We start from the raw sequence: 24967 nt of genomic DNA on the forward strand, positions 1-24967 counted from the left end.
GGGGGGGGGGGGGGGGGCAGGTTTTCTTATAGCATTAGAAGACAGAGATAATGTCTCCCTCCAGAGTAAATATCAAGCATGTTTCCTGCTCATTTTTTAAAGATTTGAGTTTCTTAAGCTTGGTCTTTCTCCTGTAAGGTGCCACCTGACTCTTCACAATACCCTGTGGGAATTGGGGCTCCAATATCTGGCACATTAAAAAGTACTGCACTTTAAAAAGTACTCTGATGACTGCTGTTGTTAAGAGTAATAAAGTCTTATGTCTCTGACTTAAGAAGTCTCATCTTTTGCCAGTATCCCTGAAACTCTGGCAGGCTAACTTGTTAGCTCAAACATAAGGTAAAAATCTCACCTCAGAACCTTTGCAGTTCTTGACACAATTCAATGAATTTTGGCCAATGTATAGCATCTTATAGCCATCACCATAATCATGACATAGAGTATTTCTATCACTCAAAAAAGTTTATTTTGTCCCTTTTCTACTTCAATGCAGGAAACCCCTGATCTGCCACCTATCACCTTAGTTTTGCTACTTCTAGAATTTACTATAGATAGAATTATATAGTACAGCCTTTTGTATCTGGCTTCTTTTATTCAGCATAATGCATTTGAGCTTCATTCATACTATTGCATGTATTGCTAATGCATTCCCATTTATTGCTGAATACTGTTCTGGGTTACTTCCAGTTTGAGACAATTATGAATAAAGCTATGAACACTTAATTATGTCTTCATGTAGACATGTATTTTAATTTTTCTAGGTACATTCTTAGAAGTAGAAATTTCAAGCCTTAGAGTGTGCTTTTAACTTGATAAAGTGGCTGCTTAATTTTTCATTCTTATCTGGGTATTTTTAATTTTCATCCCTCATTTCCAGTGAGTTTGAAAGTGTCTTTCATACATTTTGTTTACTTATATTTCCTTTCCTATAAACTGCCTTTCAAATATTTTTCCTTGTTTTTCTAGTAGGTGTTAGAATTTTCTAGTGATTTATAGCCATTTTTCATATATTAGGGAATATTTTTGGTCACGTTATAAATTATAAACTCTTTTTTCACTTGTTAAGTGTCTTTTAAGGTTACTAATAGTGGGTTTTGCCTTGAAGAAATTGTGTCTCTGAAGTTCTTAATCTCAGTTACTGATGTGTTAAACTTCATAAAATATAGAAACAGGATTGGTCTCTTAAGCTGAAAGTATAAATTATGTTTTTCAGTCATTTTATGTAATAACTTAAGCAGAAATAAAGAAAAATATCTTGAAGACTAGCTTTCTGCATTCTTATAAGAGTTTTACCACCAGTTAGAAAACAATTACACAATGGAAACAAAAAAATTGTTTTAAACTATGTGTATATAAAAAATATTAAAAATAATATTAAATGTGTGTGTTACAGAAATATCTGTGCAAGATGTTGACGTTGCAGATTTGGCTAGTGAACGCTTTGCTTATTTTCCTCACAACTGAATCTATAGGTAAGGTTAATGAAATGCCCTACATTCTATCTCCACAAATTAGGTTTATGTGTTTTTATATACTTATATAATTAAGCTTATGTTCAATAATACATTATTATGCTTATGTGTTTATTCTTTCTAGTGTTATCGAGTGTATAATGTTGCCTTAAAATGATTTAAATAAATAAAAAATATTCTTGATGATTTGTTTTATGTAAGTTCTCATTCAGTAATCATAAATGTTATTTAGTTATTTTACAGTAACTATAAGGTGGGGAGAGCAAAAGAAAATATTAAAAGAAAAAGAGAAAAATATGTTAAATCTTAGCAATTCACTCTTTAATTGCCAAAAATGTCTCTGAGTAGTGTGGTTGCATTACTATAATGAAGAGATAGCTGAAATAGTACTATTTAAATTATAGTTCATAGCCTGATGCCCATCTGAGAACTGGTCATTACTGGTCCATAGTGAGATAAATGCAGAAATAAAGAACACACATTTAGAAACTCTTTTAACAATTTGGTGTAGCCATGACATCCCAGCACGGGATTAGTGAACATAGCAAACAAAAAGTGTAGTCAGTGATGGATTGAATAAAGGAAATACTGATCTTTCATCAAGATAGTTTAAGAAAGCTTGCTTTAAATCAGAAATCAGTCCCTCTCCAAATCATATCAGTACAGCTTCTTTGGGGACAGAAAGTTTAGGTGGAAAATCTTTCTTTCTTAGAAAGGCCTTACTTTTTTTTTTTTTTTTTTTTAAGATGGTGGTGCTGAGGATTAAACCCGGGGTCTCGCACATGCTAAGCAAGCACTGTATCACTGAGCTATACCCTCAGCTAACTTTCCTTATTGTTGGGTTTTTGTTTTGCAGTATTGGGGATTGATCCCAGTGTTACTTTACCACTTGCTGAGCTACATCATAGCCCTTTTTAGTTTTTGAGACAGGACTCAATAAGTTGCTCAGGTTGGCCTTGAATTTGTGTTCCTCCTGACTCAGCCTCCCAAGTAGCTGGGATTACAGGCAAGCACCATCACATCCAATTTAACCTTCCTTATTCTTTTTTGTTGTTGTTTTGATGGTGCTGGGGATTGAACCCATGACCTTGTACATGTGAAGCAAGCACTCTACCAACTGAGCTGTATCCCCAGTTCATAACTTCTCTTATTCTTGAACCCAAATTTCTTTTTTGTATTTTCCCCATTAATTATTTATTTAGAATATACCTGTTTTCTCTCCCAACAGTTCAGCTTTTCAAGTATTGAAGGACCACTTTTCTGTGTCTCTAGGCCCTCTTTCCCAAACTAAACTTAGCCAGTTATCCTAATCATTTGTTTTAGGATGTGGCTTCTAATCCTGCACATGCTCATTGCCCTCCTGCTTCTTTTCTTGGTTACCTGTGTCTCATCATGTTACCACCCCAGTTCTCCATCTTAAGAGATATAGTAGTTTGACTACTCATTTAATCTGTGCCTCAAATTTTCTTGTCTATAAGGTAGAGAAAATAATGATCCTTAACTCTAGGTATGTTGTGAAGATAGGCTAGTGCCCAGCTCACAGTAAGCATTATAAAAAGGATAGTTATGGTATATTATTATAAAAATGATTGAATAAAATACACTTTATTTTAAAAAGTACCTGAAGTAGACATGGTCTGACTAGTGGCTCTGTTATATAGCAATGTTTCATGTTAAGCTAGTAATGAACAAATATTCTCAGATTATTTTCACATGAATTGTGTATGTTGTAAGGCCCTAAGTTTGATCCCCAGCACCGTTTTAAGAAAAAGAAGAAAGGAGGAAAAAACCTAAAGAGATACTTTCTCCATTGCAAATTTGGTTCATTAGTTTAGCCTATTCTAATCTTTCAGCAGAATTTTTAGTTGGTTTTTTTTTTTTTTCTCTTGACACTAGGGATTGAACCCAGGGCCTCATGCATGGTAGGCAGGTGCTTTACCACTAAGCTATATCCCCAGCCCTTTTATTTTATTTTATTTTATTTTATTGACACGGATCTCACTAAGTTGCCTAGGCTGACTTCAAACTTGCAATCCCTGCTTTAGCCTTTCAAGTAGTTGAGATAACAGGTGTGTGCTGCCATAGCTGGCACATTTTATTTGTTGACCCAATCTAATTTTTTGTTTTTTATTAGGAAATCTTATCCCATGCATTTAAAACTAATACATTTCTAACACATGTAAATAAATGTAATTTCTAATACATTTACATTAAATATAACTAATACATTTATTAAGACTAATAAGAATTCCTTAAAGAAATAGGAAATTCTATTCCCTACATTTATTGTTAAAACTAATATATTTGGTCATCTAGTTCTATTCTGTTTTTGTTGCCCCCTTACTATTTCCTTTTTTTGACCACATTTTGCTACATGGATAATGTGTTTCTGTCTTTCTGTACCCCATCTATACCACTCTTTCTCCCAGCAGCATTCAGAACTGGAGAAAGGAGACTACCATTGCCTATCTTCTGGAGATAGGCAGAATTAATTAAGATCTGTTCAAATCAAGGAACAGGACAGATGGTGGACAAATATGAGTCAAGCTGCAGTCAGTCAGAAAAAGCTCGGATATTATAATATGAGCTGAAGCATGTATAGATTTTCTTAATCCGGTTTGTTAATTTGTGTATTTCTTTACAAATTTAGGCATTAAATTCAGACCACATTTTTAGTTGTGTTTCTTTTTTTTAGGGAATATTTTAGTGAAAATTCAAGAAATCACATTGAGTGACACCAGCCAGAAACCATTTTGTACCAGAAAAACTTTTTTCTTTCTTTCTTTCTTTCTTTTTTTTTTTTAACAGTTCTGGGGACCAAACCTATGCCCTTAAACATGCTAGGAAAGCATTCTACCAGTGAACTACATCTTTTGCCCAGTTTATTTTTATGTTTTAAAAAATTTTGTTCCTTCTTTCAGGTGAACTTCTGGATCCCTGTGGTCACATCAACCCTGAATCTCCAATAATAGAACGTGGCTCTAATTTCACTGCAGTTTGTGTGCTAAAGGAAAAATGTATGGATTATTTTCATGTAAATGCTAATTACATTATCTGGAAAACAAACCATCTAACTGTTCCTAAGGAACAATATACCATCATAAACAGAACAGCAGCCAGTGTTACCTTTACAAATGTAGTTTCACCAAATCTTCAGCTTACTTGCAACATTCTTACATTCGGACAAATTGAGCAGAATGTTTATGGAATTACAGTTCTTTCAGGATGTAAGTTTTGTTTTTTGTTTTTGTCATATTTCTGATTTTGTCATGACTATTAAACTACAGTTTTAGTGTTGTCCTTTAGAATTAAATTTATGAAATGGGGTAACTTGTGGGCTCAGTGACTTTTGGACATACTTAAAAAAATAAGCATAGAAGTAGGACCTACATTTCATTAATATTCAGATATCCTAAAGAATAACAGAGATTTTCTCTTGTTTCATGAAAGTCAAGCATTTTTCCAGTTTTCTAGAAAAATATTTTGGCTTGAGACCCTGACCCCCCAAAAATAGTTATTGTTGATTTTGAAGTCTGTGAATATATTCATAGTAACTTCCAGTATTCTTTAATTGCTGTGAAAATGCATATGTAAAGCAGCTCCCTGAAGGTAGTAAACAAATACTGGAGAAAGCCCTTCTTTTTTTTTTTTTTTTTTGCATTACAATTCTTAATACACATAGTAAAGAATGTAAGCTATGCTGGGCGTGGTGGCACATTCCCGTAATCTCAGTGGCTCTGGAGGCTGAGGTAGCTAGCCCTAAGCAATTCAGCGAGATCCTGTTTCTAAAATAAAATATTTTTTAAAAAGGGCTGGGGATGTGACTCAGTGGTTATATGCCCCTGGCTTCAACCCATCTTACAAAAGAAAAGAATGTTAACTATGGTCCAAAAGCAGGTTACCAAATTTGCAGATCATTCCAACCATTAAAATTTCAGCATTTGTTTTTCTTCCAATAGAGTTTGAGAAAATAGTAAGAACAAAAATATAAATGAATTATTTTGCTTCTACTTAATTGCCTGTTATTATTGATTTTTTAATCCAGTTATTAATGAAAGTTTATATATATATATATATATATATATATTTTTTTTTTTTTTTTTTTTTTTGGTAGTACTAAGGTTTGAACCCAGGAACTTGTGCATGTGAGGCACTCTACCAACTGAGCTATATCCCTAGCCCATGAAAGTTGATTTTTATGTAGAAAATTAATGTGAAACAAACTAGTTAATGACAGCTATGATATAAAATATGTATTACTACCTATAAAATTGACTTTTAATAGAAAGAAATTAACTTTTTAGTCACCAGTCTTTCATTATGTCCACAATTTTGTCTTGGGTTTGTTTTTCTATCTAAGGGGGTATATAAATTGGACAATGTTTGTGGATATAAAATTTTTTTAAATGATCATTTCCTTTTAGTTCCCCCAGAAAAACCTAAAAACTTGAATTGCATTGTGAATGAAGGAAGAAAAATGATGTGTCAGTGGGATCCTGGAAGGGAAACATACTTGGAAACAAACTTCACTTTAAAATCTGAATGGTAATTTATTTTAAGTTTGTCCTATGTTGGATGTATTAATTAGACATTATTACTGGAAGTTTTATTTTATCAAGCAGTAATATTGAATCCAAAATTTTAAATAGTATAACTTTATTTTGGAATATCTCAAATATATATGAAAGTAGAAAGAATTTTATAATAAATCCCCATGTGCACCCATCACCCCACTTCAACAATGATAGCACTCGTGACCAATCTTACTTTATGTGTATTCTACCCCATATTGTTTCCAAGAAAACATCAGACATATTCCATTCATAAATATTTCAGTACATAGCTCTAAAAGACAAGGCCTTTTAAAAAACATAACCACATACCATTGTTATACCAAAATAATTTAAAGTATTTTAAATGCTCAGTTTTTTAATTAGTATTAATTACCTCAGCTATCTCATGGAATGTATATGTGTATGTGTATATATGTGTGTTTGTGTGTGTGTGTCTGTTTTATATTTGTTTCAATTGAGATCCAAATAAGCTGTATACATTGCAAATTGATATTTGTCTCTCTTAACCATAGGTTCTATCTGCTTCTCGATTTTTTTTCCTTATAATTCAGTTATTAAGAAAACTATTATACCTCATTGAACATATTCTCTCCTCACTAAAAAGTGCCAAGAGCTACAGATTTAATCAAATTTGGGTTTGATTATTTTTTCCCCAGAAACTATTTCATAGGAGTGATATACTTCCATGAAGAACTACTTCATAGTGTTTTATTGAAATTTTTATCTGATATTAGAATTGAGCATTGATTTCAGGTGTTATCAGCCTTATTCATTCTTTTTAAAGTTTACCATTAGGGTGTGGTTGCTTGTGCCTGTAATTCCAGCTATTCAGGAGGCTAAAACAGAAGGATCCTTAAGTTTGAGGCCAGCCTGGGCAACCTAGTGATACCCTGTCTCAAAATTAAAAAAGGACTGAGGATTTATAGCTCAGTGTGTAAAACCCTGGGTTCAATCCCTAGCACCAAAAGAAAATTTTTAAATGAAAGAAAAACTCCTTGTTGGCTTGTTTCAAACATAAAAAAGTTGAAAGAATTTTATAGTGAATACTCATATATACCCATTATCAATTAACATTTTTTGTATCTGCTTTATTACACATCTATTTATCTATATACATCCTTCTATTTGATTGATAGATATATAGATCTGTCAATTCGTATTTTTTGTTAATACATTTCAAAGTATAGGCATTAGTAGTTTTTATTATTAAACATTTTAGTATATACATGATTAAATTATTTGTTTAACCATAAAAAAGTTTGAAAAATCATCTAGATTCTATAATTAACATTTTTCTGTATTTGCCTTATCTATTTATCTATGCCTCCTTCTCTTCATCTATTAATCCATCTCTTTTTGTTAACACATTTCAAAGCACAGGCATGGGTGTTTTTTAATCCTTAAACTTTTCAGTGTTTGCATGATTGAATTCAGTATTTGCTTACAGGTTTGATTTTGTTTTTTAGGTAAAATTTACAGATAGTGAAAAACACCGATCTGAAGTACATCCTTTAGTGAGTTTTGTCAAGAACAACTTAGACCTAAAATGTGGAACATTAGTAACACTCCCAAAAAGTTCTCTCATGCTCCTTCTCAGTCAATCCCAGTCACCACTCCACCCCATGAGGCCACTCCTTGTCTGAATTTCTTCACCATAGAGATTATTTTTGCCTGTTACCAAATGTCACATAATTTAACAATACAGTATACACTCTTGTGAAAAATTTTTATGACTGAGTACAATGCATCTGATATTGAACCGTATTACATCCCATTACATCACTAAGTTCAAGCCTGAGAGACTTAGTGAGTCCCTGTCTCAGAATTTAAAAAAAAAAAACAGCTGGGAATATAGCTTACTGGTAGAGCACTTGGCTCACATGTGCAAGGCCCTGAGTTCAAACCTCAGTATGGAAAAAAAAAAGAAAATCAGAAACTATAAATACCCACTAAAAAAATTTATCAAGTGAAGTTGTAAATGATTTTAAAGGATTCTCATGGAAGTTTGGAAAATCTTTTATATAGCAGTACAAGTTGGTGGAGAAGGATTTGCCAGTGTGCTTGCTAGAGAAGTAAAAAACAATATTGAAGGCCATTGAGATGTATTAACAAATGAGGAATTAGAAGAACTTGTTCATTCCTCTACAAAGGAAAAAGATGAAGAAGAAACTGAAACAGAACCAGCAATGTAAACATTTCTGAAATTTGCTAAACTATTTTGAATTGCACAGACATTAAAGAACAAAATTATGTAATATAATCCCCAGATGGAATTAAAAGCACTTTTATGATCACCAAAGGATTACATTCTCTAGCAACACTTTGATGAGTTAAAAAGAGACAACAATTTCCAATTATAATGTTCTCCCAAAAGGTTTCAGGGTTGGGGGTACTTCCAACTATCAAGGATCCCCAACTATTGACATCATTTGCTCCAGACATCATCATGGTTTTATTATCTATGATCTTCTGAAAAAGATGATTCTTCTTCTGGCTTATTGTCAGAAGGACAGTAATATTCTAAGATTGCCTCACAATGCCTATATCATTCACCTTATTTTATCTTATCAGGTGGGCATTATATCATCTCACATCATCACAAGAAAGATCAGTACCGTAAGATATTTTGAGAGCCATATTCACATAACTATATTATATTGTTCTAATTTTTCTGTGCTATTATTAATTTCTTCTATGCCTAATTTATAAATTAAACTTGTGTGTGTGTATGTATGTGTGTGTGTGTGTATATATATGTATGTATATATAATGAGTAAAAACATACTGTAGATAGGAGTTAGTACTGTCTGAAGTTTCAGGCACACACTGAGGAGTCTTGAACTGTATCCCTTGTGGATGGAGCAGGACTACTTACTGTACTAGGATCACAAGGAAACTGATAATTTTTGGAGAAGGATCAATAAGAAATAGAGCATAAAATTCTAAAATACAGTATTATTTGATTAAAACTTTGAAAATAATTTTGTCTTAAGATATAGAGTTTTATAGAAAAGCAGGCTTATTTTTAAGAAAAGTTACTTGATTTTAGTTATAAACTAAAACAAGTGTAAACTTTGCTGCTGCACAATCTGTCTCATCAATTTCTTTTCAAGTAACTTTTTTCACTACTTTTTTCAAACCTAGTTTTAATGACTAATTCTTTCTTTCTTTCTTTCTTTCTTTTTTTTTTTTTAATTTAGGGCAACAGAGAAGTTTGATGATTGTAAAACAAAACCTGACACCCCCAACTCATGCCTTGTTGACTATTCTCCTGTGTATTTTGTCAACATTGAAGTCTGGGTAGAAGCAGAGAATGCCCTGGGGAACGTTACATCAGACCATATCAATTTTGATCCTATAGATAAAGGTAGTTATAAAACTGAATTTGAGAATTTTGTAGATTAAATAATGATTTATCAGTTATTTTTTTCAGATTTTAATTAATGTAGAAACAAGCATTTATTTAATTAATATAGTGATTTTTACAAAGTCATTATATCGTCAATATTAAATATAATCATGGAAAAGAAAAGTAACCATAATCTAACCATACTAACAACTATTTTCACTTCAAATGTTATCTTTTTGTATTTGTCCCATTCTCTTAACATTTTATACTGTTGCAATCACAGTATACATGTTCCATTGTTATTCTTTTCAAACTTTTGATTTATCATAAACATTTACTTGCTTTTGATATCTGAACCTGAAAAACATAATATACTAAACTGACAAGGAAAACTAGTTTCTTTAGAAATCTTCTTTCCATTTTATAATGTATCACAATACCATTTTCAGAGAAATTAGTTCATGTGCTAAAAATAAGTGAATCATGTAAAATAAAGAAAAATATAAAAAGAGTATATTTGATTTTCTTTTTGAAATTGTAAAAGTAAAATGTGATCAACATCAGATTCTATTTTATTCTTTAGTGAAGCCTAATCCACCACGTAATTTATCAGTGAGCAACTCAGAGGAACTGTCCAGTATCTTAAAATTATCCTGGATCAATCCAAGTATTAAGAGTGTGATAAGACTGAAATATAACATTCAATATAGGACCAAAGATGCCTCAACTTGGAGCCAGGTAAATTGAAAGTTACTATTTATTCAAATAGTCTTTTTTGAACCCTCTAACCTAAAAGTCTCAATCATTTTCTGAATGTCTGATTTTCTGGTTATGTGAAATATTTTGCTTAACAACTGTTGTAGGTCTTTATTTCTAACAAGAGCAAACAGGAAGACATCCAGATAGAAAAATACAGCTATGCTGTGTACAGTAACCTTTAAATGAAATATGGAAGTGATGAAGGGTGACAGGAAAGAGCATTTTTGATGGTAGGTAAAAGGAACACAAGTAATAAGAAGCAAATTAAGTAGAGGAACAAAAATAAATGGATTACAAGGATGAAGGTAGAACAGGTGTTGGCATACTACAGTTTGCAAACAAAGTTCAGCCTGCCATCTGATTTTGCAAATAAAGTATTATTGGCACACAGCCACACTCATTCGTTAACATACTGTCTTTTTATGCAAAAAATGGAAAGAGTCAAGCCCTTGCAACAGAGACTCTCTGGCACTTAAGGCTAAAATAACTTACAGGCTGGGGTTGTGGCTCAGAGGTAGAGCACTCGACTGGCACACTTGAGGCACTGGGTTTGATGGTTTGATCCTCAGCACCACATAAAAATAAATAAGGTCAAATAATTTACTATTTATCCCTTTATAGAAAGTTTGCCAACTTCTGTGGTGGGTGCTAAGGGTGGTGGTGAAGGGGCTTGGCAAAAGAGAGAAGGGATAAAAGAAAAATTAGATCAGCATGTTTATTTCCCCTGCTTTCTCCACCTAAGGTTGTGCCCATCAAGGCAGCCCTCTCTATCTGATCCTCTTCTTTCAGACTTTGGTGCCTTGCCTTTTCCCTGTGGCCTTAGAGGTGGTAATAGCTATAAGCTCCAGAGTGTTAACTGCACTAAGAAATCCCTATACTTTTGACCATAGTTCTTTTACATAACCCTCCTTGAATTCATTCTAACTGGGGTGTACCATCTATTTCATACTGAGATCCTGAGTAGAAGGGAAAAAGAGGAAGAAGGGAGAAGGAAAGAAATTAAATCCAATAAAATTTACTAATTTTGACTTGCATTTATTTCTCCTCAGAGGTTGAATTTAATTTGTTAGTCTTACTGTTTTCTGAAATTGTATACAATTTGTTGGCGATTTGTTCCTGTTGTTGCTGAATTTGCTTTATTTTCAGATTCCTCCTGAAGATACAGCATCTACCCGGTCTTCATTCACTGTCCAGGACCTTAAGCCTTTTACAGAATATGTGTTTAGGGTTCGCTGTATGAAGGAAGATGGTAAGGGATTTTGGAGTGATTGGAGTGAAGATGCAAATGGGATCACATATGAAGATAGTAAGTAAATAAATGAGGACATAAAGCTAGTAGAATTCTGTCTGTGAATCATGTCTGGTTTTAATAACAGATCTCATTGCTTCTTATTTTATGATCATTCAAAATAAAGTGTCATACTTTTTTTAAGGATTTTGAGATAGATGATTTAATATGCATTATTGATAGTTTATTTTATACTTCAGCTGTCATGGGAAGGTACCTTAAGTGCCATCAAAAAACCTTTACTTAACTGTTGATAAGTGCAGAACATTTTATTCAGAGAGAGTGGTCCAGCAATACCCCTAACTAGAGAAAAGATATTTATATTATATCTTTCATTCATTTATTTCTACCAGCACTTGATAAGTCCCTGGAAATGAAGTGATCTGGGATCTGAATTGGTTGATTTTCATTTTTCCCCCCTCCTGGATAATAGAAGATGTATAGTGTAGAATACAATAGGGTGTAAAGTCTAGAGTAAGACTTCCTGCACAAAACATTAACATTACTAAGTCTTTTGTGTGGCCATCAAGCAATAATAGATTGCTTATAGGCGTATAGATTTTTTTATTTTGAATCTTTTCCTATTGCAGTTTTCACTCTTTATTTGTCAGCAACAGCAGCTATGGCTTATCTGTATCCCTTCGCTTCCAACTGTGTTAAAGGTTTAGGTCATTGTGTGAATTGAGAATGTCGTAACCTTCTCCCTTCAGAATTTACTCTCTCTGCTCTCAGAAATGCCAGGTTAGCAGTCTTGCTATTTGCTGATTTGAGAGTCCTCTGATTCCTTTGACTTGACCAGGAATTAGATTCTTAGGACCTTTAGAGTTACATGGGTCCTTTGGGGAAGTTCATGAAGCACTTCAAAGTGCAGGCAAAATTATTGTGTGGTTAGCATATGCATCTCCCTGGGGTGAGGGTGTATAATCTTAGATAAGAGATCTTTAAGCCAAGAACATTATGAACCTTTGGACAAAGTTTTTCCTAAGCTTAAAGAATGAAGCCTCTAGTTTCTCTTAATGTTAGAATATATTTCTGGCCCATAAATTTTTCTTTATAATTTCATGTTCTTTATTTTGTTTGGGTGCTGCAGCAGACTTGTGTATATGTCTATTTGAACCTTTTAGGCTGAGCCTTTTCCCCAGCTTTCCTGACCTGTTTGTTCTATTCTCTATTTTGCCATGTATCCGTATATCTTCATGGCCAGGATATCACTGCTCAGGTTTTATTCTGATTCTGACTTTACTCTGTTGAATACTGGACTTATAATTATACTTACCAGATTTTTGAAATATCAGATACAGGATTGTTTTTAAACCTAATTACAGTGATCCATCCTTATCTGTAGTTTCACATTCCATGGTTTCAGTTTCCCACAGTCCAAAGATACAAGATGGAAAATTCCAGAGAAACACTTAATAAGTTTAAAAACTAATATTACTACATATTGTTATTTATTGTTGTTGATCTCTTACTGTACCCAATTTCCAAATTAAAATCTATCATTATTATGCATGTTTGTATGTATAGAAAAAACATAGCATATATGGAATTCAGTACTGTCCAGAGTTCAGGCATCTACTGAGGTTCTTAGAATACATTCTCTGCAGATAAGAGACGGCTACTATATTAGTACTTTACACTTTTTTTTTTTTTTTTTTTTTTTTGGAGGTACTAAGGATTGAACCCAGGAAGCATTCTACCTCTGAGCTACATCCCCAGCCCTTACATTTTTAATTTCCAGACACGGTTTTGGTTAAGTTGCCCAGGGTTGCCTTAAACTTCCAATCCTTCTGCCTCAACCTCCCAATTGACCAGTATTATAGGCATGCACCACATGCCTGGTAGTATTTGATACTTATATTCTTCTATCTCTTTGATATCCCAACATAAAGCAATAAACTTTTGTGACATTTACTACATTTAGTTTCTTTTTATATTATGTTTATATACTTAGAGGTTTTAGTCATATTTTAGGCATATATTTGTGTATTTCTGTATGATTTTTCAATTTGATATTTAACAGTAAATAGTATCAGTTGATTTTTATCATGTATACACACACTGGTTTTTTTTTTATTGGTGGGTGGGGGCAGTGCTAGGAATCAATCCCAGTGTCTTGCCCAGTGAGCAACTCCAGGCCTGTATTTTCTTTTTTAAAAGTCATTAGTATTGACTGATTTTTTAAAAGTATTATAATTGTAAGATATGGTATTCAATAGAATGAGAAAAGATTTAGAATAAGTTAAGCAATAATGTGTTGATCATGAAGAGGCAATTATAAATGACAAAGCAGAGAAGAGAGGTTAGGCAGATCAGGAAGGCTGGGGGAAAGGCTGTCAGCACAGAGATTAACATGATTGTACATGTTATACATGTATAGAGCAGCATCTGAGCAGAATAAAGAACATGAAATTGTAAGAAATAAATAATGACATCTTTTGGTTATTGCTTAGAACACATTTTTATCTTTATAATTTTGAGGTTAGAAAAAGTTTCTTTAATCTGTAGCTAGGCTCGGTGGTATAGGCCTGTCCTGTAGTCCCAGCTACTTAGGAGGCAGAGGCAAGAAGTTTACTTGAGCCCAGGAGTTTAAGGCCAGCCTGGGCAACATAGCAAGACCCTATTTCAAAAAAATAAATTAAATAAAATTATTATCTAAATCATCAAGCTATTACCATGTCTAAAGGAAAACCCAGATATATCTTGATGGGATGGGAAAATGCTGTGAAGAGCTAGACACATCATGAGATGAAAGGGAAAGAATATTAAGAACAAAGTAAGAGAATAATTTACAGGATTTTATTATATTCAGATAAAAATATTTTAAATTTTTGTGTTTTCTTTAGGACCATCCAAAGCACCAAGTTTCTGGTATAGGATAAATCCATCCCATTCTCATGGCTATAGATCTGTACAACTTATATGGAAGGTAAAAAAAAAAAAAAATTCTATTTTTTATCTCTCTTATAAGTATATTTTAATGTTATTATTGGTGTAAGTTTTTTAATACTTAATTTTTATTCATCTTAAGATCAGCAAAGCATTTGATATTTTTTTAACAAAGCTTTATGTAGGGATTAAGTTCATAAACTGCAAATAATATCTCATTTGTTATTTCAGCACAGTTCTATGAAAGTGTAAAACCTACAAGAAGAGGTACCCTTTTGTATACTTTATTGAATTTACCAGGGTGCCTCATAGAAAGCAATAAAGGTTTGCAGTAATCAAAATGTATTATAGTAAATTGATATGTGTACATGAGTACATCTTACTAAAAAGAGTAGGGAGAAAATACCCAAGTATAAATAATATAGACCAACATAGCATAATGCAGAATTCTGTGCAGAACTGGAAGCTAACTGAAAAATGATACTTCCCCTTGTTCAGTTGAGCTTCATTCTTTTACTCTTCATCCAGTGGATAGTGGTATTACTTTAGTACTGACTGCACAATAAATTTACCAGTTTCTTCCAATTAAATGTTTAGAGGTTTGATATAATGGCAGAATTTGTGAATATAAAAAAAGTAATTATTCAATATTTATGAAACTTTTTAAAATAATATTTTATTACAGACATTGCCTCCTTTTGAAGCCAATGGGAAAATCTTGGATTATGAAGTGACTCTTACAAGATGGAAATCACTTTTACAAAATTACACAGTTAATGACACAAAATTGACAGTAAACCTCACAAATGATCGCTATAGTGCAACTTTGACAGCCAGAAATCTAGTTGGCAAATCAGATGCGTCCGTTTTAACTATCCCTGCCTCTGACTTTCAAGGTTTGTGTCTGTAAAATGGAGTCTGGATCATGGATGAAAAGAGTGGTTAGGTATAGATAAGGATCCTGTAAAAACACAAATGAATTAAGATTACCTGAGTATCAGAGATGATGGTATTTTCAGAAATCAGTCAGAAAGCAGATTTCTTTAGAATGCATGGAATGACTTCCCATCCCTATGTAACTCATTTAGACTTTTTAGCATGCTGTTCAGCTCATTTAAGCATTTTCTGATTGATTAACCTGATTTTAGAAATATTTAAGGTTTTGAGAAGTTTCTGTGCATATATTGTTTATTGGTAGTTTTCAGAGAAGAAAAAAGTTGAAAGTTGCTGTTACAAACTTGAATACACAAAATATTTAAATGAATTTAAGGAAAACAAGAATTTTTAAAGATCAGTTGACATGTAAGTTAAAAGAAAGGGCTTTTATTCATGGAAATAAATGTTATGTGCTACAAAACATGATAAATTGCATTTAGAAATGACTATAAGAGATTGAAGTTTGAAATCATGAATGTTCATTCATTGTATTGACATCAAACTTTGTTTTAAAGCTACTCACCCTGTAACAAGTCTGAAAGCGTTCCCCAAAGATAACATGCTTTGGGTAGAATGGACTGCTCCAAGTAAATCTGTAAAGAAATATATACTTGAATGGTGTGTACTGTCGGATAAATCACCCTGTATCCCAGACTGGCAGCAAGAAGATAGTACCGTGCATCGCACCTATTTAAGAGGTATACCTGGCTAGAAACATCTAAGTTGATATCCTTTTTCTAATGCATTTAGACAGCTTTTTCTTTTGCATATTCTTTTCTGGCTTATACACATTGTAGTCCATTGAAAAGAACCAATTTAGCATAACCCTACTAATTACTAGATGTGTGACTATCAACGAGTAACATTTAACCTCTCTGAACTATGGACAGAATAGGGGTAATACTGTCTTTTTGGCTTTTTATACCCAAATATCATTCTTATCACCACAAGAACACTCACAAAACTGTAAAAAAGTATAAAATAATCTAGTCTTGAGTACTGATTGGTTGTGTATTCTCTGCATCTGACTTAACTCTTCATTCTTCCGATGAAAAATAGTTCCTTATAGCCTTTGGATGACTTGCTGAACTTCTTATAGCCATAGACTAGGGTAGTCCAACCAGAATGCAGGTTTCCTTGTACCTTTTAATTTTAACTGCTAACACAGAACAGAAAATAATGTGTTTTGTTTGGGGTTTTTGATTTGTTGTTTTTGTTGTTTGCGGTGCTGGGGATTGGACCCAGGGCCTGGCGTATGCTGGGCAAGCCCTCTACCACTGAGCCACATCCCCAACTCCAAAACATAATAGTTTTGTAGCATTCCAAACAGAATTATTCTGTGTGGTAAGTAACTACTTACGTGGCTGTAATATATAATGGCTATGAAGAGAAAATAAAAACATTCAGTGAATATGTGCTTTTTTAATAAAGAAGGGAATAATCATTACACTTAACCTGTAGATAATATGATTAATCAGAGAAAAGCCCTAAGCAGAGAGAGAACCTGCCATAAATTTTTTGAGCTTTATTCATTAGGTTGGTTGTTTGGATTTTACTAACCTATTATTTAATGTACAGTTTAAATATGCCTGATTGTCTAGTTTATCAACCTTATTGAATAAAAGCAATGGTGGAACCAAGGAGAAGACAGATTGGAAATAACTAGACCTAAGAAGCTTAAAAAGCCTAGTGTAGGTTCTGGAGACATCAGGGTTTCAAGGCTCAACAGGCCTGAAAGTATCACTATCACAGTAGACTTTAAAAATAGCGTATTTCTTGATAATGTGGTCTCTTCAAGAAAAGGTAAAATTACTCTGTGTAAGAAGGCAAATGTGCATATAACTTTATGAATAATAGTTAAGGAAATACAAGTTCTTGTTGAAGATAAAAGCTTCAATATCAAACACCATTTTCTTTTGTGTGTGTGTATGTTTGCATATCTTTTTTTAATTTTTATTAATTTTTTATATATGACAGTGGAATGCATTACAATTCATATTACACACACAGAGCACACTTTTTCATATCTCTGTTGTATACAAAGTATATTCACACCAATTTGTGTCTTCATACATGTATTTTGGATAATGATGTCCATCACATTCCACCATCATTTCTAACCCCCTGCCCCTCCCCTTCCCCTCTCACCCTTCTGCCCTATCTAGAGTTCGTCTATTCCTCCCATGCTCCCCCTCCCTACTTCACTATGAATCAGCCTCCTTATATCAGAGAAAACATCCGGCATTTGTTTTTTTGGGGATTGGCTAACTTCACTTAGCATTATCTTCTCCAATTCCATCCATTTACCTGCAAATGCCATAATTTTATTTTCTTTTATTGCTGAGTAATATTCCATTGTGTATATATGCCACATTTTTCTTATAACCACAGTTTCTTTATCCATTCATCTATTGAAGAGCATCTAGGTTGGTTCCACAATTTAGCTATTGTGAATTGTGCTGCTATTATCATTGATGTGGCTGTGTCCCTGTAGTATGCTGTTTTTTAAGTCCTTTGGGTATAGACCTAGGAGAGGGATAGCTGGGTCAAATGTTGGTTCCATTCCCAGTTTTGCAAGGAATCTCCATACTGCTTTCCATATTGGCTACACCAATTTGCAGTCCCACCAGCAATGTATGAGAGCACCTTTTTCCCCACATCCTCACCAACACTTACTATTGTTTATATTCATAATCGCTGCCATTCTGACTGGAGTAAGATGAAATCTTAGAGTAGATTTGATTTGCATTTCTCTAATTCCTATGATGAACATTTTTTCATATATTTGTTAATTGATTATATATCTTCTGAGAAGTGTTTATTTAGGTCTTTGGCCTATTTATTGATAGAGCTATTTGTTTTTTTGGATAAACACTATTTTCTGATGTGGATTGATAATACACTGTATAAAAAGGGAAAACTTCATTCTACATACTAAAAGAATAGATTACTTTGATAATTTGAAGAGATTATTAATAAAAGAAATCTGCATTTAAGATAACTTTTCCTTTTAAATTACAGGGGAAATTATCACTTTTTTTTAAATTATCTTTTTTTTTTTTTTTTTCAACTTACCTGAGAAGCCATAACCCTTAATGCTTTCCCTTAGGTCTATTGGTGGCATCTTGCTCATTAGGCAGTTCTCAGAATTAGGTAAGATATGAGTTGTCAAACTAAGTAAGATTTAGAAGAATTTGAGGTCAGTGTTTTATAAATCCTGAATGTAAATATAATAACTGTTTTTATTAACAATATAAGTAGTTTTATATACTGTATTGGCAATAAAAGTAATATTGACTTTTTATGAACAGTTTTACCCTTAAGCTTGAGTCCCATAAATAAAAGATAATGCTTACTTAGAAAACTGCCATTTTCAAGGAAAATGCAATGATAATGAAATTATAATGTGAAAATAGATCATAGAATTAATTTGTATTTTTCATTATCAAAAAAATGCTTAATCTGCTATTCTTACTTTAGGGAAACTAATGGAGAGCAAATGTTATTTGATAACTATTACTCCAGTTTATGCCAATGGACCAGGAAGCCCTGAATCTACAAAGGCATACCTTAAACAAGCTCGTAAGTCCACACTCACTTTCGTTGAAGAATGTTGTTTAGTTTTAACAAAGACCTTTTATCATCTTTAAGTAAGGATACTTCTCATGATATTCAAATAATTTTAGTTAGTTTCTAAATTCTGTTGCTTTATAGTTAGTAAATACATTTATTCTGTTACAGCACCTTCCAAAGGACCTACTGTTCGGACAAAAAAAGTGGGGAAGAATGAAGCTGTCTTAGAGTGGGACCAACTTCCTGTTGATGTTCAGAATGGATTTATCAGAAATTACACTATATTTTATAGAACCATTATTGGAAATGAAACTGGTAATAATAAAACTGTATCACTTACTAAGAATTATATTTTTCTCTTAAGCTATTAAATACTAATTTCTCATCTTGCTGCAGTATCCATCTTTTTATTGCATATATTTTATTGTTGTTTGCATATATTATTTTTTGAAGACACTTGAGAATATGTCATGCTTGTTCATGGCTTTATTTAAAAATTATTACATTGTGCTTAAGGAAGAATATTATGTCAGTTATAAAGGTTGTTTTCTGAGAAAATGTTTTTATTACTTTTAAATATTTGCACAGTAACAAATATAGGACAAAGCAAAACCATTGAATTATTTTTTAAAAATATTTATTTTTAAGTTGTAGTTGGACACAACACCTTTATTGTATTTATTTATTTTTATGTAGTGCTGAGGATCAAACCCAGGGCCTCGCACATGCTAGGCAAGCGCTGTACCACTGAGCCACAGCCACAGCCCCCAAAATGTTGAATTATTGAATAAAGCTGTTTTTTATTTCTTCCAGCTGTGAATGTGGATTCTTCCCACACAGAATATACACTGTCCTCCTTGACCAGTGACACATTGTACATGGTACGGATGACAGCATACACAGATGAAGGTGGAAAGGACGGTCCAGAATTCACTTTTACTACACCGAAGTTTGGTAAGAAATGATGAATTGTTTTTTCTTATTTTATCTTGTTTTAAAATTAAACAGACTATAAATGGGCTTACTGTGCTAAAATTTTGTTTAAAAGTACACCTTTAGCCGATAGGGGCATAGCTCTGTAGTGCACAGTTCCCTGTGTTTGATCCCCAGCACAAAACAAAACAAAATAGTGTACCATTGGATTCATAAAATGAAGTGTTCATAAATTATGATTTTTATATTTATATGGTTTAGTTGTTTCTTTTAACTATAGGGAATGTTATTCCTGACCTTTTTGGTGTTACACTGTTTCTGACTGAATTCACCCATACTCTGAATCCCACAAGAACTTGCATATCCCCCTCAGTGGGTTCATCTTTTTCCACTGGATTAGTTGTTATAGTTTTTCCTCTTCTCTTCTCTTGTTCCTTCCATTTGTAATCAGGTTGCTTGAAAAACTAGTGCACCTTGGAATCTCCACTAGTACCTCCAGCTCAGTCACTAGAAGCAGGCTTCCCACTCCACCACTGTTCTGAAACCTCTCTGGTGTTCTCATCGAAGACCTTAGACATCATATCCAGTGCATACTTTTTAAACTTTACCTTTTTTCCATTTTATTTATTATAGGATCTATTTGGCCTTTCCATTCTTGAAACTCCTTCCTCCCCTGGTTCATCCAATCATACCTTCCTTTGTTTTTCTACTAGCACTCTCCTGAATCTCCCTCCTCTCTGGCACATCCCTCTTGTTCTTTTTCTGTTCAGCCTTTACATCATTTATTCCCCAAAACTCTGTTCTTGGCCAATTTCTTTATCTGCCTATTCATACTCCCTGTCATGACTAAACCATCCTCTTTCCTTCTTGAATACATTTCTCTTTCTTTGTTCCAGGCCACAATCATCTAGCTCTGCCAAAACAGAAATTTAGATATGATTACAAAAAATTTCTTTTTTCCTTCCTTGACACCAAGTGTCAAGTTCTATCAGTTATACCTAATTATTGCTGGCCCCTGTGCTTTCAGAAGCAGCAGCTTGCTCCAACTGCAATCTCCTCATTATTCTGTCCAACTTTTCACCTTTTCCTGCATTGTCCTAGTGTGGATCCTCCTCTTTTCTTGTTTTTATTGTTCCTGTAGCCTTCCAAAAGAACACTTAAATGCATTCTTTCTTGTTCCAACTATTTGAATTATTATAGAAATTACCTTATTTTCTTGAATTGTATTTGTGGCTCTCACCCCCAAATGCTTCAATAAGGGGAATGATAAATAGCAATCTACATGTTCCTCATTAGTTCATTGATTGCTGAATGAGAAAATAAATGATGAGTGACTACATAAAATACATAATAAAAGGTCCTGAGCATTTCTATTAGGGCTAATAATGAATATAGTTTTGAGGATAAGGTTTGTCCTGTATTGTGACATGTTAATAGATATATAGTGAATGATACTTGAAATAAGGCATTGAAAAAAATAATAAGACTTGAAAAATATTTTCCCTAATTATAAAAGTAATGTTCATTGTAGGGAATATATACAGTAAAATACAAAGAGGAAGAAAAATTATTCTTAATCCCTCATTTATAAATAATCTAACATATAACTTAGTTGAATAAATATGGCAAAAGTTAAAAAAAATATATACTGAGCTATGTGAGTAGGAGTTTAAAGACAGTAGGAGGATTTTCATCTTTAAAGAAGAATTCATGGAAAAGGCAATGCTGGAGCCTTAAGTTTAGGATGTGGACAATTGGGAAAAAGAAGATGTTATAGAGTGGCACAAGCAAATGTCCAAGGCATGAAAACATAAAAGCCACTTTTTCTGTGCCAGTCTGCATGCCTCGTGAGCATCTTTCCTAAAATTCTCAACTCTATATCCAGTATATTATCTTTTTGAAAATAACTTACAATTTTTACCTCAATTGTATTTTTTATTAATTTTTTTAGTTGTAGATGGACACAATACCTTTATGTAATTTATTTATATGTGATGCTGAGGATTGAATCCTCATTCAAGCCAGGCAAGCATTTTACCATTGAGCCACACCCCAGCCCTCAATTGTATTTTTATTCCTTATAGAAAAGTTAAATTTGTTGTTCAATTGTTTCATAGTTTCTGCAGTTCTACCCAATGTTCGTATTCAGATATAATTTTTCCATTTTATGGTGATGAACATTATAATATTAAGCTTTTGCTAAGATTCTGAGTGCAGATCATAATTATAATGAATGGTTAGGTTTGAAAGCTTTAACAGACCAGATATATTGTCTTTTGAGTCATTTTATTCCCCCAACCAACATGTATTTTATGCTTACTACCTGGTCATGGTACTATGTAAGGAGAAATTGTTAGGATATGATTTAACAAGGAGGGAAGGAACACTTTTAAAGTGCAAAAAGACTGAAAAATCAAGAAAGTACTTTATCTATTCAACAGGCATTGGTTGGGAGGTTGTATTATTTCCCTTTTGTGTGTGTGTCAATTATTTCTCATCACAACCTTTCTTTTTTTTTTTTTAGCTCAAGGAGAAATAGAAGCCATAGTCGTGCCTGTTTGCTTAGCATTCCTGTTGACAACTCTTCTGGGAGTATTGTTCTGCTTTAATAAGAGAGACTTGTAAGTACCTATATTCATATTTTTCCCCCAAGCATTATTGATCTATAATTTACATACAATAAAATTCATCCATTTAAAAAAAATTTTTTTTAGTTGTAGATGGACACAACACCTTTATTGTATTTGTTTATTTCTATGTGATGCCGGGGATCAAGCCCAGTGCCTCACTCATGCTAGGCAAGTGCTCTACCACTGAGCCACAGCCCCAGCCCCTAAAATTCATCCATTTTTAGTTTACGGTTTGATGAAAGTTTGCAAAAGTGCCCAGATGTATAACATTTCCATCACCCTAAATTTCTTCATTGTTTATACTTATCTTCCTCCCTCAACCCTTGACCTCAGGCAATTAGTAATCTGTAACTATAGGTTTGCCTTATCTAGAATTTCATGTACTTGAAATCAAACAGCTTGTAGTCTTTTGTGTATGATGTCTTTCACTTAACATTTTTGAGATTCATGTTGTTGCATTTACTTCTTTTCTCCTTTCTATGGCTGTATAGTATTCTGTAGTATGGATATGTTAAAATTTATCCATTTGTTATGGAAGTTTGGTTGTTTCTAATCTTTGGCCAACATGTATAATAATGCTGTGAACATTGATGTGCAAAACTTTGTATGAGCATATATTTTCATTTATCTTTAATAAATAACTATAATTGGGAGTGCTGGGCTATATGGTAAGCCTATGTTTAACTTTGTAAGAAATTGCTAGACTTTTTCAAAATGGCTACACCATCTGGCATTCCCACCAGCAGTGTTCCGTACCATCACCAACACTTGATTCTGTCAGTTTTTCATTTTAGTGGTTGTATAGTATTGTCTCATTATGGTTTAATATCCATTTCCTTGCTGATTATTAATGGATCTTCTCATACGTCACATATCTTCTTTTGTGACATATCTGTTGGAAGTTTAAAAACTTAAGTTGATTTGTTAATATGGAGCTGCAAGAGTTCATGCTCTCATTACAAAGTTTTTACCAAATGTGTTTTGCAAATTTTTGTCCCAGGCTGTACATTGCCATTTTGTTCGCTTAACTGTGACATTAAAACAGCAGAAGTTTTTAACTGTGAAATCCATTTTGTTTCCTGCATTTTGTGTCATGTTTAAAAAATCTCTGCCTGACCCAGTGTCAAAAATATTCTCTCCTGTGTTTTCTTCTAGAAGTTCAGTAGTTTTCACTACCATCTCTACAATTTATTCCTAGTTAATTTTTGTGCACGGTGTGAGTTCAGGGTCAAGGTATATTTTTATCCCACAGATACCTAATTCTAACACCACTTATTTTTATAAGATTATTGTTTTGCTAGTGAATTGCCTTGGCACCTTTTCTAGAAATTATTAGGCTGGACATAAAGGTTTATATCTATTTCTGGACCCTCAGTTCTGTTCCATTTCACTCTGTGTCTATTCTCATGCCAGTACCACACTGTCTTGTCTTTTTTGTAAAAAAAAAAAAAAAAGAGAGAGAGAAAGAAAATCGATCATATTTTGTATCAGTGAATACTGATAATTGGAAATTATACATTTTTTGCTTTTAATTTTGTTTGGCTAAATTAAATTTTTAAGTGATTTTATTGCAGGATATCAGAGACTTTAAATTGAATACTGATTGAGTTTAGCCTTATTACTTTTTTTCATTGTGAATACATTAAGATCTGTATATATTTTAACAGTATTTATCCATATATATTTTAACAGTATATTTCTATTTGTCACAAAAAAAAATAATTTGTTTACCTTTGGGGTAAAGTGTAGGTATGTTTTGTTCTTTAGTTAATTGATTTGCTTCTTAATAGTTTTAGATGACCAGTTCAGAAAGAAAGAGAATATTAGTTGTTTATTACATGTGGTTCTACATATGCCTTTTTTTCTCTCTCTCTTCAGAATTAAAAAACACATCTGGCCTAATGTTCCAGATCCTTCAAAGAGTCATATTGCCCAGTGGTCACCTCATACCCCTCCAAGGGTAAGATAAAATGCATCTGATTTGTTTATAATGCACAGATGTATTAGGATACATTTATAGAGTTTAACCAAAAGATAATCAGGCTGAATCAAAAAAGTAAATGTGTCAGGTGCAGTAGCATGCACCTATAATTAGCTGCTCAGAAGACTGAGGCAGTAGGATCACAAGTTTGAGGCTAACCTTGTCTCAAAATAAAACACAAAAAGGGCTGGTGATGTGATAGAGTGCCCCCTGGATTCAATCCCCAGTATAGGAAAAAAAAAAAAAAAAAAGTAAATGAAAATAATATAGTATGTAGATGAATGTTACAGTCAAAATTTTAAATAACTACTTTCTGGGGTTCATTTCATAGCATATTTGGTATTCCTAATTCTGTTCAATAAACATTACAAATATTTGATTAAACTTGCAAACTGAAAACTTGAAGTGCTAAAACTGCCAATGTGAGAGAAACTGTTATGTGAGCATTCAGGATTGGATTTGATATTTAAATCTGGTTTACCAATCTACTGTTTTAATACTGATGAAATGATTTCTAGGATTTGAATGAAATGATTTCTACAATAAATTCTTCAAACTAAAAATATGTCCTAGGTGCTGGGAC

General features: G+C 32.9%; 1 protein-coding gene across 2 annotated transcripts in view; it reads left to right on the top strand.

Moving 5' to 3' along the window:
• The window catches only part of Il6st (interleukin 6 cytokine family signal transducer), a 108187-nt gene that overhangs the window by 77422 nt on the left and 5798 nt on the right, over positions 1 to 24967 (top strand). For both annotated transcript variants that reach the window (XM_048800030.1, XM_015497294.2), the window contains 14 exons: positions 1394 to 1472; positions 4394 to 4699; positions 5897 to 6017; positions 9247 to 9413; positions 9979 to 10133; positions 11301 to 11460; positions 14289 to 14371; positions 15017 to 15227; positions 15783 to 15965; positions 18748 to 18849; positions 19009 to 19155; positions 19654 to 19794; positions 22298 to 22394; positions 24282 to 24363. In XM_048800030.1, coding sequence (XP_048655987.1) covers positions 1409 to 1472; positions 4394 to 4699; positions 5897 to 6017; positions 9247 to 9413; positions 9979 to 10133; positions 11301 to 11460; positions 14289 to 14371; positions 15017 to 15227; positions 15783 to 15965; positions 18748 to 18849; positions 19009 to 19155; positions 19654 to 19794; positions 22298 to 22394; positions 24282 to 24363 — 2019 coding nt within the window. In that variant the 5' untranslated portion in view covers positions 1394 to 1408. The remainder of the gene's footprint in view (positions 1 to 1393; positions 1473 to 4393; positions 4700 to 5896; positions 6018 to 9246; positions 9414 to 9978; positions 10134 to 11300; positions 11461 to 14288; positions 14372 to 15016; positions 15228 to 15782; positions 15966 to 18747; positions 18850 to 19008; positions 19156 to 19653; positions 19795 to 22297; positions 22395 to 24281; positions 24364 to 24967) is intronic.

The sequence above is a fragment of the Marmota marmota genome, unplaced genomic scaffold (genome assembly GCF_001458135.2).
Source record: "Marmota marmota marmota unplaced genomic scaffold, marMar, whole genome shotgun sequence".
Classification (NCBI taxonomy): Eukaryota; Metazoa; Chordata; class Mammalia; order Rodentia; family Sciuridae; genus Marmota; species Marmota marmota.